This window comes from Elephas maximus, chromosome 17, assembly GCF_024166365.1.
Source record: "Elephas maximus indicus isolate mEleMax1 chromosome 17, mEleMax1 primary haplotype, whole genome shotgun sequence".
Lineage (NCBI taxonomy): Eukaryota > Metazoa > Chordata > Mammalia > Proboscidea > Elephantidae > Elephas > Elephas maximus.
The window spans coordinates 86,765,832-86,777,661 of NC_064835.1; the positions used below are offsets into that span (position 1 = coordinate 86,765,832).

General features: G+C 38.0%; 1 protein-coding gene across 3 annotated transcripts in view; it reads left to right on the plus strand.

The window, feature by feature from the left end:
* The window catches only part of TSGA10 (testis specific 10), a 147,469-nt gene extending 136,439 nt beyond the window's left edge, over positions 1–11,030 (plus strand). Inside the window, exon 20 of one of the 3 annotated variants that reach the window (XM_049856556.1) lies at positions 10,894–11,030. In XM_049856556.1, the coding sequence (XP_049712513.1) occupies positions 10,894–10,942 (49 nt within the window). In that variant the 3' untranslated portion in view covers positions 10,943–11,030. Of the gene's footprint in view, positions 1–1,925; positions 3,091–10,824; positions 10,856–10,893 lie in introns of those variants that run through there. The other 2 variants (XM_049856558.1, XM_049856557.1) reach the window with 2 other exon arrangements.
* Positions 11,031–11,830: the final 800 nt, after the last annotated feature.

Below are 11,830 nucleotides of genomic sequence, written 5' to 3' on the forward strand. Positions count from 1 at the left end.
AAGGATGTAATGTAAGAAAAAAACCAAAAAGAGTCATAGTAATTGAAGACATGGATTTAAATATTAATAAATGAAATACCATATATTTCTAATAACTTAATAAATAGAAGTATGAAATTATGACAGTTATAATTTAGGTTAATTAACTTAATTATATTTTTTTTAGGTTTTTTTCCATTTTCCACAAATGTTCAAAAGTAGGCAAAATGGGAAAAGACACCTAAAAGAATACAGATATTTTCAAAAGTGATTGAAATTATCTTTTCCTAAATGACAGGTTATGAATTTAATAAACATACATTCTATAGGGTCGCTATGAGTTGGAATCAACTCCACTGCAGCGGGTTTTTTAACAGGTCTAGGTGACTGTCATTTGTTGAGTTAATTATCAGATGAATTGATCTTTAGTTCAAGTTGGTTGAGGTGAATTGATGAACTATCTCCTATTCTTTTTGAAAGGTATTCTTAGTACTCTTAAAACATGAATTCTGAAAGTCCATAGATAAGAATGGAGTCCCTGGGTAGTGCAAACCATTAAGTGCTTGACTACTGACCAAAAGGTTGGCAGTTTGAATCCACCCAGAGGCGCCTCGGAATAAAAGCCTGGAGACCTGTGTCCAAAAGGCTACAGCCTTGAAAACTCTGTGAGCGCAGTTGTACTGTGCACACGTGGGGTTGCCAAGAGTTGGAAGCAAGTCAAGGAAAGCTGGTTACTAGTTATTGACAAGAATTTTTTTTAGGGACATTGCTTCTTGGATGGCAAGGGTGAAAGTTGCAGCATGTGTGAAAACTTTAGCAAAAAAAAGTTTAAATCATTTTCCTAAAGACTATAAACTCTTATTTTTCCATGGTAATGGGCAACATCTCACCTGCAAAAATCTTCTGATCTTCAAGGTTTTTTGGGGGGGGGGGAATTTTATTTTATTTTATTTTTATAATTTTTATTGTGCTTTAAGTGAGAGTTTTCAAATCAAGTCAGTCTCTCACACAAAAACCCATACACACCTTGCTGCACACTCCCAGTTACTCTCCCCCTAACGAGACAGCCCGCTCTCTCCCTCCGCTCTCTCTTTTTGTGTCCATTTCGCCAGCTTCTAACCCCCTCCACCTTCTCATCTCCCCTCCAGGCAGGAGATGCCAACATAGTCTCAAGTGTCCACCTGATCCAAGAAGCTCACTCCTCACCAGGATCCCTCTCCAACCCATTGTCCAGTCCAATCCATGTCTGAAGAGTTGGCTTGGGGAATGGTTCCTGTCGTGGGGCAACAGAAGGTCTGGGGGCCATGACCACTGGGGTCCTTCTAGGCTCAGTCAGACCATTAAGTCTGGTGTTACGAGAATTTGGGGTTTGCATCCCACTGCTCTCCTGCTCCCTCAAGGGTTCTCTGTTGTGTTCCCTGTCAGGGCAGTCATCGGTTGTAGCCAGGGACCATCTAGTTCTTCTGGTCTCAGGATGATGTAGTCGCTGATTCATGTGGCCCTTTCTGTCTTTCGGGCTTGTAATCGCCTTGTGTCCTTGGTGTTCTTCATTCTCCTTTGATGATCTTCAAGGTTTTGTTACTTACTAGTAACAAAACTGATTTGAGTTATACTTTTTCCCCTTTGCCACTTTCCCTTTTTGTGAGGGGTAAAAATGAACAAACATACATGAAGGGTAATCAGGAAAGAGGATGAATAAAGGAGCACTGTAACCTACAGATGGGTAATTAGACTGAGAATCGGAAGATGACTTTGCCTCTCAGATCATGAATGATACCTTCTTTCCCTAGTGAGTGAAAAAATACATTGTATCAGTTTTCCTTCAGGGTGCTGGGGAAAAAAATCTTAAATTTTGTCAAAAGCAGTGCTGAATAGATTTTTTTTTAATGCATGATGAAATAAGTTGAGTTAAAAATATTAATCTGCATAATTTTTTTCTTTTGTAGGAATCTTTGCTATAGAGATTTCTGACACATGAGGGTTCTTCACGTCCTTGGGAAAGCTCAAAGTTACAAACGGAATTTTTTTTTTTTTTTGCTATATGATTGCATTTATCTTTTGAATGCTTGACAATGTTAAATGTATTTATGAACTCTGTGCCTCTGAATCTCTGTCGTCACGGGCCATATCGTAGTGAGCTGAGATGACGTATAGACACAGAAATGCATATGGCTCTTTCTATCCGTAGAGTACTAGTGAGTATAAAATCTGCTTACTTCGCTATGGAACACTGTTATGTTAACTATCCAGAGTAAATAAAGAAGCTCTAAAAAGAGGGAGAAGTGTTTTTACAAAACTGATTTCCTTTCCTTTCTTAGTATCTCAGATAATTGGTTGGTTAATTTTTTTTTCTCTGTGATTTATGTTTCATGGCTGGCGAAGTCGTGCCAACACAGGCACAGTTCTCATACTGGCCTGGGACCATCTATTCCGTTTGGGAACCAACCTGACGTAAATTCCATGCCATATCTGACTTCAGTGCAGCAGAAAGTAGGAGCATGTCAGGGTTTTTAAATCCATAGTAATGTGAACTCAAGACTAATTAACATACATTTTGACAATTGTCTTTACGCCTGTTTTTAGGAAGGTAGGCGATGAGATATCTGTCAAGAATGTAAGATTTAAAAATCTGTATTTTTAATAAGTATTCTTAAAAAAATTAAAGTACTGCAATCAACCTAATTGACATCTAAGCTTTTTTTTTTGCCTGTGGCAACTCTGTAATCTAGAGTAACAAGTTCAGCAATGTTTTCTCCCCCTTCCCTAAATTCTCCTAAATCTTTCACCTTATCTGTCCATAGGCTTTGATTTAATGTTGGTATTGGAGCCTGAACACTACTGTAATTTACTGATATAAGCTATTTGTATTCTTGCTATTTTAATAAAAAATAAGTCCTGTCATTACTAGCATGCCTATGATGCAGACAGTTTCTCATTTTATAATAGCCACTATCAGCATGACTGGAGTGATGTAGAATAGTGCCCTGGTTTAGGTTGTGTTTAATCATTGGCATTCCCATACCTTACCATTAACGCATGCTATATATTAATTTTCGTTTGGTTTTTAAAAACCTTCAGGTTTATTCAGTGAGTTTAAGACAGTCACTACAGATTGAGAAAAAATTGAATAATTTAAAATAAGATACCTTTCATAAATATATTATAGGATAACATGCAAAAAAGTTGTCCTTTCTAATATTAGATAATGTGCTGGTAGATATGCAAAAATAGCCTTTGCTCAGTGACTCAGTGGTCGTAGAGCTAGGTCATCACCGCATCAATTGCAGTGTCTCCGCCCCCTAGCAGAGCAGACGGAGGAGGAGCTGAGTGTCACCTGTCACGTGCACTTCTAACACACGTTGGCTATCGTGGCAGTGTGCGGGAAGAGGGGCATGTCAGGGAGAGGAGTGACGCAAGTAGGAAAATATCTCCATACTTGATTAAAAGTACTTGACTTGTGCTGTTAATTACAAAATACGTCAAAGGAAAATTATACGGTAAGTACAGAGGAGCCCACGTCACCCAGAGGTAGGGAAACCTCAGCTGGATTCTACACTGAGACTTCAGAGAAGGTGTTCTTTCTTATGGTAATATACGAGAATATTTATTGTCTTAAGTGAGATTCTGGTTGTTTGACGTGAATATATAATAGCCTGTTGCTGTAGTAGGTTGCCTTGTGCAATATCAAACCTCCTGAAAGACAGTCCTCAGTTTTGGAATGTCATATTAAATATAAAAAATGCACTCCTGCTGAAGTAAGGCTGTTGTGAAGAGAATTCTCAACCCTCTGAGTAATTTAAAGCCAGGATTTGTTGTGTAAAATCCTATTTTGCAGTTCCAAGTACCCCCAGGATCATCTTAGTTGTGTCTTTCTTTGGTTTATCTGAGCCATCATTCAACTTCCTGTTGGAAGGAGGAGCGAGGCGTTTGCATGAGGATTCGTTCTGAAGTTTGCGAGCTCTAGTCTCATAAGGAACAGGCATTGTCTTTTTGATCTTTAGAATAATATTACAAGAGTTCACCCCCCCCTTGTTACTGTTTAGCAACAGCAGGCATAATTAATTAAATATGTTCTGATAATGTCGGCCTCTAAAACTCAGATCGGAATCCGCTGAAAATGTTAGTGATGTAAAGAAAAACTCTAGCTCGGGCTCCCCAAGAGCATCGGCCCCAGTCGTTTGCAAATGACCGACCCTGAAGGGGTAATAGAAGAATAAAGAACTGAGTGGAAGCCACTGGATTCGTACTCATTTATGACTTCAAATTTGTTTGAAATTATGCATCCCAGTACCTAAAATATACTTTAAAATACTACTCTCCTAAGAGTCTGCTGTTTTTTCCTTTCCTGTACGTTCCCCTACAAGTACTTACTATAGGATCTTGTTATAGGGCCATCACCTCAGCCCCCCCAATACTATGCTCAAAGTTATGTTTCTTGCACAATCAGAAATAGTTGACAACTCTATTTGCTAGCCTTGTAAGGTAAAATAGAGCTACCAATTGATAAAATCAATCTTCAAAATTCATGTACTTGGTTTTTTTATTATTAGTATTTTATTGTGTTTTAGGTGAAGGTTTACACAGCAAATGAGGTTCCAGTTTAACAATTTTTATATGGCTTGCTCCATGACATTGGTTACATTTTTCACAATGTGTCAGCATTGTCATTATTTCCATTACTTTTGTTCCATTTCAGTTACTAGCTTCTCTGCCCCTCCTTAGCATCTCATCTTTGTCTCAGGCTAAATGAGACTCTTTGGTCTCATACAGTTGATTATTTAAGGCAGCACGGTTTTCCTGGGTGATATTGTTTATTTTATAAGCCAATCTATTATTTGGATGAAAGGTGACCATTGAGAGTGGCTTCAGTTCAGAGGGTATCTTAGGGCGATTGTCTGGGGGATTCCTCTAGCCTCTGTCCAGTAAGTCTGGCCTTTTTTAGGAATTTGAATTTTGTTCTACATTTTTCTGCCTTTTTATCTGGGAGCTTCTATCGGGTATCTGGTCAGAACAGTCAGTAGTAGTAGCGGGGCACCACCTAGATCTTCTGGTCTCAGGCTAGATGAGGCTGTGGACTAATTTCTTCTTTGAATCTTTGGTTTCCTTCATTCTCTTTTGTTCCAGACTCATATACTTGTTTTTTTCCTGATCATAGCAAATCACAGGTTATCTAATAACAATTGCTGTTGTTTAAAGCCAAATCATCAGCTATCAGAATGTAACTTTTTCGACTTTTTGTTAGCTCTAACCTTCTCAAGTGAAGAAAACTCTTGCCTCGTGCTATATGATACATGAAGCTCTGCTGATTAGACCACCTGTTTAAACCCCTAGATATTCTTCCCACCTGCTAGGCTTTTCCATAACCAGAGTGATTTAGACTAATTGCCTTTAAATTTTCAAACAATGTCCCAATTTAAGAACATTTAGTATATTCTTTATAGGAAGATTTATATTAAACAGAATGTAAAAAAAAAAAAAAAAAAAAAATTTTTTTTTTTAAAGTAGCATTATCTCAAGATTCTATGATCTCCACAAAATACACAACCTCACTGTCATCCACGTCGTTTAAATTAGCACCATTCAAAACGTCATATATCACTGATAACATAATATGTGGTATGTCAGCTTTAGCTCACTTTCTTTCCTTCCAGGAAATTTTTAATGGGAAGGGTATCTCTTAGTCTTTTAAGGGCCTTACATGAGTGTATTATAGTTTAGAAAAGCTTCATCAGATCTTTTGTAATCATAGCATCAGATCAGTTTTCTTAGGCGCTTCTTAAAGTCTCGGTTTTATCAGAATTCGTAAGTATAACCAACATATACAATTGCATGATAAATATGCAATAAAAAGTATTCAAATGTAAACTAGTGTCAACTGAGCACCTTCTACGAGCTGAGAACTTTGCAAGATGCTCTTAATAGTTCTTATTCCAGATAGCATTGTGGTTCATGGGTCGAATTAAATTGGAAATAACATCTGCAGGCAGGAAGACGACAAAAACGTCAGATGTTAAATCTGCTTCTTAAGTTGCATTTCGCTCGGTTGTACATAGGCTGCTCTGCGTTGGACCCGACTTGACAGCACGTAACAACAACAAGGTGCAGACTGAGATGTAATGCAACTAATAAGAAAAAATATCATTTGCTCATTGTCCCATTACTTAAGTGATTCTTAATCCTGGCGTCACTATAGAGTGACCTGTGGAACTTTACAAATTAAATGACCTACGGGCACTAATTTAGCCGTACGCAGAGTACAGCTTTATTACTCAACAGATCTAACCAACTGTTCTTTCTGAGTTTTGTGGACTTAGACAGCTAATTATTATGCTACTGGATCATATTATTTTATACTTTCCGCTTTCAAATAGTGTTTATATGCTTTCTTCTGTAAAGTTAGCAGATTTTTATTTTGCTCTTTCCTTTGGTCTGTCTCTAGGATCATATACTTACTCTGTTCTGGTTTTGCAGCTTATCCCCTAGCTTTTTACATATTACAGTAAACTGTCTCTTCTAGTCTGTGGGCTGAATTATGCACATTTGTGTGCTCTAGTGATAACCTCAGAAAGAACTTTAATGGCTAAGACTTGGTTTTCTCTTCTGCTAAATATGTGCCTTGATAAACAGACACATGGTGTCTTCAGAACAGATTGAAGGGAGTAAGGCAGGGAACGCATCAGCCTTGAGCATTCTGCTGATTGGTGTGCGTTTGTATGGCCTAATGGTGTCTGTGAGAGAATAGGAGTGGAAAGGCACCAAGGTCTGAAAGAGCTGGGCATGGTCTGGAAAAATGCCTCCTTTGTGTTATAATTAGCAAATATATTGCATTTCTTTATAATAAAGGGAAAACGATGCCATTATGTACATATTTCATGCGATTTCTTTTTAAATCAGTTAAGAGAAGAAAGAAGAAGTATGCAATTAAACTTTTTTTAATCATATAATTTTTTTTTTTTTACTGGAATTCTTTGATTTTTGTGTGTAGATTCAAATTACTGTCTCGTGTCACTTTCTTTCAGACTGAAGAACTTCTTTTAGTATTTCTTGTGAATCTGGTTTGCCAGCAACAAATCTGTCCATTTTTGATTAGCTGGATTATATTTATTTCACTTTCATTCTTGAAAGACAGTTTTATTGGATACGGGAATCTTGGTTGACAAGTTTTGTTTTGTTTTTTTCTTCCAGCACTTTGAATATGTGCCTTCTGCCCTCCATTGTTTTTGGTGAGAAATCAGCTGTTAACTGACATTCCTTTATAACAGTTGACAAGCCAGCTAGCTGCTAATCTTCTTGGGGTCTGTGGGGTCGTTTTTCTCTTGCTATTTTCAATATTTTTTTGTCTTTGATTTCAGTATTTTGACTTGGATGTGTCTGAGTTTGGATCTCTTTGCATTTATCCTGTTGCAGTTTGTTGAGCATCTTGGATGTGTACGTTAGTGTTTCAAGGTTCATCCATGTTGTAGCATGTATCAGAACTTCATTTCTGTTTATGGCCCAATAGTATCCCATTGTATGTACAGACCACATTTTGTTTATCCATTCATCTGTTGCTAGACACTTGGGTTGTTTTCACATTTTGGCTGTTGTGAATAATGCTGCAATTAACATTGGTGTACAAGAATCTCCTTGAATCTTAGCTTTCAAGCCTATTGGGTAAATATCTTGGAGCAGAATTGCAGAACATGTAGTAATTCGACATTTAACTTCTTGAGGAAGTGCCAAATTGTTTTCCACAGCAGCTACACCATTTTACATTCCCACTAATTTCTCCACATCCTCACCAACTTTTTTTTTTCCATTTTTCTGGAAAACAGTCATTCTAGTGAGTGTGACAGATATTCTTTATTTGGTGAGACATTTTTGTTGTATCTTTGTTTCTTTACATGTGGCTTCCTTAGTTCTTTGAACGTATTTATAATAGCTACTTTGAAGTGTCTGGTAAATTCAATATCTTGGTACCCTCAGAAAATATTCTGCTAAGGCTTTTTTTTTTTTTTTTCTGTGTAAGGGAGAAAGCCCCTCACCCCTCCATTCTGGAAGTCCTGCCCCAGTTATGTTATAAAAGTCACCACTTTTTAGTATTGAAATTGGATAAAATTTCAGAGTATGTCAATGCAAATTTTTTTCCTTTTTAAAATATATGTATTTTTGCTACATCTACTGATGAAAATAGACGTATGGAAAGAATAAGTTGATGAAAAGAGAAGGATCAGTTTCTTCAATGATAGGAAGTCAGCTGTGGGCTGTTGATGAGGAATGAAAAGCCTCAGGGTTAGGAAAGTACATGCACTTGTTGGCCACAAAGAGAAAAGAACCCAAATCATGGACACTAGGAGTTGCTTTCTTTGGACTGTAGTTGGATAGCTCACCTTTTTTTACCCTCAGTTGAGGTGGGCAGAAAGATGTGGTATGAGGAGTTAGACAAGGGATCAGTGGAGCTGAATAGAGCAACTCTAGAGGCAGCTGATGCCAGGGAGAAGCTCTCCTAGGAGAAAGCCTGGCCTTTCAGCTGGGAAACACGCTCCAGATGTCCTTTCTGAGCCTTTTCCCTTTCTAAGAGTCCATACTTAAGTACTTGGGGGAAAACCAGCGTCTGTTTGTGTTTTCAATCCCTTGTTGCTGTACTTACAGGAAATTTTGCATCTTACACCTATTCATTGAATAAAGTGAAGTCCAAATCTCCTAAAGCTTCTATGAAAAAGAAAAGGCAAAATATATAAGTACCCCACTTTTGTCCCTCTGGAAGTAAAGAACCATTCTTTTGTGTTTGTTTTGGGGGGGTGTCATGAATTGAATTGTGTCCCCCCAAAATAACTGTCAACTAGGCTAGTTCATGATTGCCAGTATTATGTGATTATTCACCATTTTGTCACCTGATGTGATAAACCCTATCTCTATGATGTTAATGACATGGGATTATTGGCAGTTATGTAGACTCAATCCACAAGATTAATGTATAATTTAAGCCAATCTCTTTTGAGACATAAAAGAAGTGAGCAGAGAGACAGGGGACCTCATACCGCCAAGATAAGCCTCAGCAGGAGCATAGCTTGTCCTTTGAATCTGGGATTCCTGCGTGGAGAAGCTCCTAAACAAAGGGAAGATTGATGACAAGGACCTTCCTCCAGAGCTGACAGGGAGAGAGAAATACCTTCCCCTGGAGCTGGCACCCTGAATTTGGACTTTTAGCCTACTAGACTGTGAGAGAATAAATTTCTCTTGTTAAAGCCATCTATTTGTGGTATTTCTGTTACAGCACCCCTAGATGACTAAGACAGGAGATAATATTAATTATATGTTGGGTAACACTGAGCTGGTGTCTATTTAGGAAAGACAAATTTAATGTCTAGTTTTAAAGGTTTAAGAAAAGCTGCTTCTGCTTGCTACCTACTTACATGTGTTTTGTTGAACTGAATTTAAATCAGCTGTGTCTTGACAGAGAACAGATATTATGGCAGGTATAAACACATCTGCATCGTCTCTTAGGTGATAGCATCTGATATAATAGAGGTGCCATTTTACAATATTCCAAAATAGAACATGTTCAGGTTGCTCAATGTGATGGAAATCCCTTCCGTTTCCATGGGCTTCTTAACGGGCTGTGGACTCTCAAGGATTGCTATTAAAGGGTCAATTTCTTTGATGATGTTTCCTCAAAGTCAGGGCAAGCTCTACACCCCTGCATTCTGGAAGTCCTGCCCCAGTTGTTTTTTATTGGGTCATTGGATCATAAAAGTCACCACTTTTTAGGGTTGAAATTAGATAAAACTCTATTTTATCTAATGAAGGAAGCCTAGCTCATAGGCAGTTACCTCCATCTGTGGATGTCTGTACTTGAGGATAACAGTCTCTAGACAAATCGGCCCCTGGTTTGGCTTATTTCCATGAGAGTAATGGAGAGAATCAGAAATATGTCTCCTGGTCATCTTATTTCTGCTGTTATTTTCAAAGGAGAAACTTTTTTATCTGTACGTAAGTATAAGCTTAAGATGGCATTTACTCTCATATATATCTCCCTAGTTTTCTTTCACTGGGCTGTTGCAATGTTTTTCACTAATTCAGTCTCAAGCACCAGTGGCTTTCATATAGTAGACGGTCAATAAATATTTGTTGAATGAACAAATGAGTGAAACTTATTTTTTATACTCATCAGAGTCCATAACTCTAAGGACTCACAGAAATTGTACCCCAGTGCAGCCAGTCTCAGCTTATTTCCGGCTGTCGTTAGCTGCTGTCAGTTGGCCCCTCACTCACGGCAATCCCATGCACAATGGGATCAGCCACTTGCGGTCCATAGGGTTTTCATTGGCTGATTTTTCAGAAGTAGATAGCCAGACCTTTCTTTTTAGTCTTTCTTATTCTGGAAGCTGCTGAAACCTGTTCAGCATCATAGCAACATACAAGCCTCTACTGACAGATGGGTGGTGGCTGTGCTTGAGGTGCACTGGCTGGGAATCAAACCCACATCTCCCACGTGGGAGACAAGAATGCTGCCACTGAGGCATCGCTTTCCTCCATTGTGTTTCAGTACTCTCTGCCAGTGGCAGGTCAACTACACACCTGTCTATTAGAAGGTAGACTCTGCTCTCCTGATGGATTCCTTCTTCAATTGCATTTATATTTTTTAAACACAGTCCAAGTCTTTTCCTCTATCTTCTGAAACTTTCTAACAAAATATATCTTTAATAAGTTTATGTAATGCTTTATATAATTGTTTCTTCAGAAAAAAACAGACAGCAGGTCTTTGCAGAAGGGAGTTCAAGGCAGATCCGGAGAAGATGGTCAGAGGCAGGAAGAAATTCAAGAATCTTCCTCAGCAAAAAAAAATTTTTTTTTTTTCCTCAGCAGCCCAGATTTGTAAAATCCGATGGCAAGTTAACCTGTGATGAAGCAAGTTCCTTTGATCGTTTTCAGGGTTTCTATTTGGAAGATGACAGTTGATCCTAGGCTTTGCAGGCATTAGTATAAGGAGTTGATTACATCTATTGGAGGTAAGCCATATCAAATGACTTTTGAAAATCTTAACAACTACACAAATGGTGAGAGCTTTTTACAATGGTTAATTGGAAGTTCTGGGCTTATGTGGATAGGTATATATGTATGTGTGTGTGTTGTGAATATATATGTGACTATATATACATATATATATATATATATAAAATGTGTTAGAAAATTCTAAACTCTTTTTAGGATCAGAACTTCACACTTGCTCTAATGCAGGAAGAAAAGATTTTCTCTTCCATTTCTGCACCTTAATTAAGTTATGCTTATTGCTACAACTGATCTACATTGGAATATTGCAGCCCTCATTGTAACATCTTTCCAATCCCTCTGCTTTTCCACAAAACTCAGTCATTTGTGAAACTTGAGTTGTTCAGGGACAGAGATTTTCAGCAAGTACGTCAAAAGATAAGTGACCTCAGATTTTCACCAAGTCCCATCTGGTAGTAGGTCAACCTTCAGTCAGAGGTTTGGAAATAGACACTTTTACTGGTGCAGTGGTTTATTTGTACATGAAACCAAGAGAATAACATCTTTTATAGCAATGAATAGAAGATTTGTAGAGATTAATCCTTGATAAGAAAGAATGACTAGGACCCATCTATTTGAGGAGTTTCCACAGATCATTCAAACCAGACAGGGCGGATCGTTGTCCCTCCGGGCGTTTCTCTGTGCTGTCTATTCTCTTTGAGTACAGTCGCCCATTAATTCAGAGTTTTCTGGGGTAAAATAAAGCAGACATCTTGGATTCTACAATGAGAAGGAAGAGTTTTTCCTTTTCTGGAAAACAGTGCCTTTGTGACCATGATCTTAGAGGATCAGAGATGTGACACCTGATATGCCAGATATG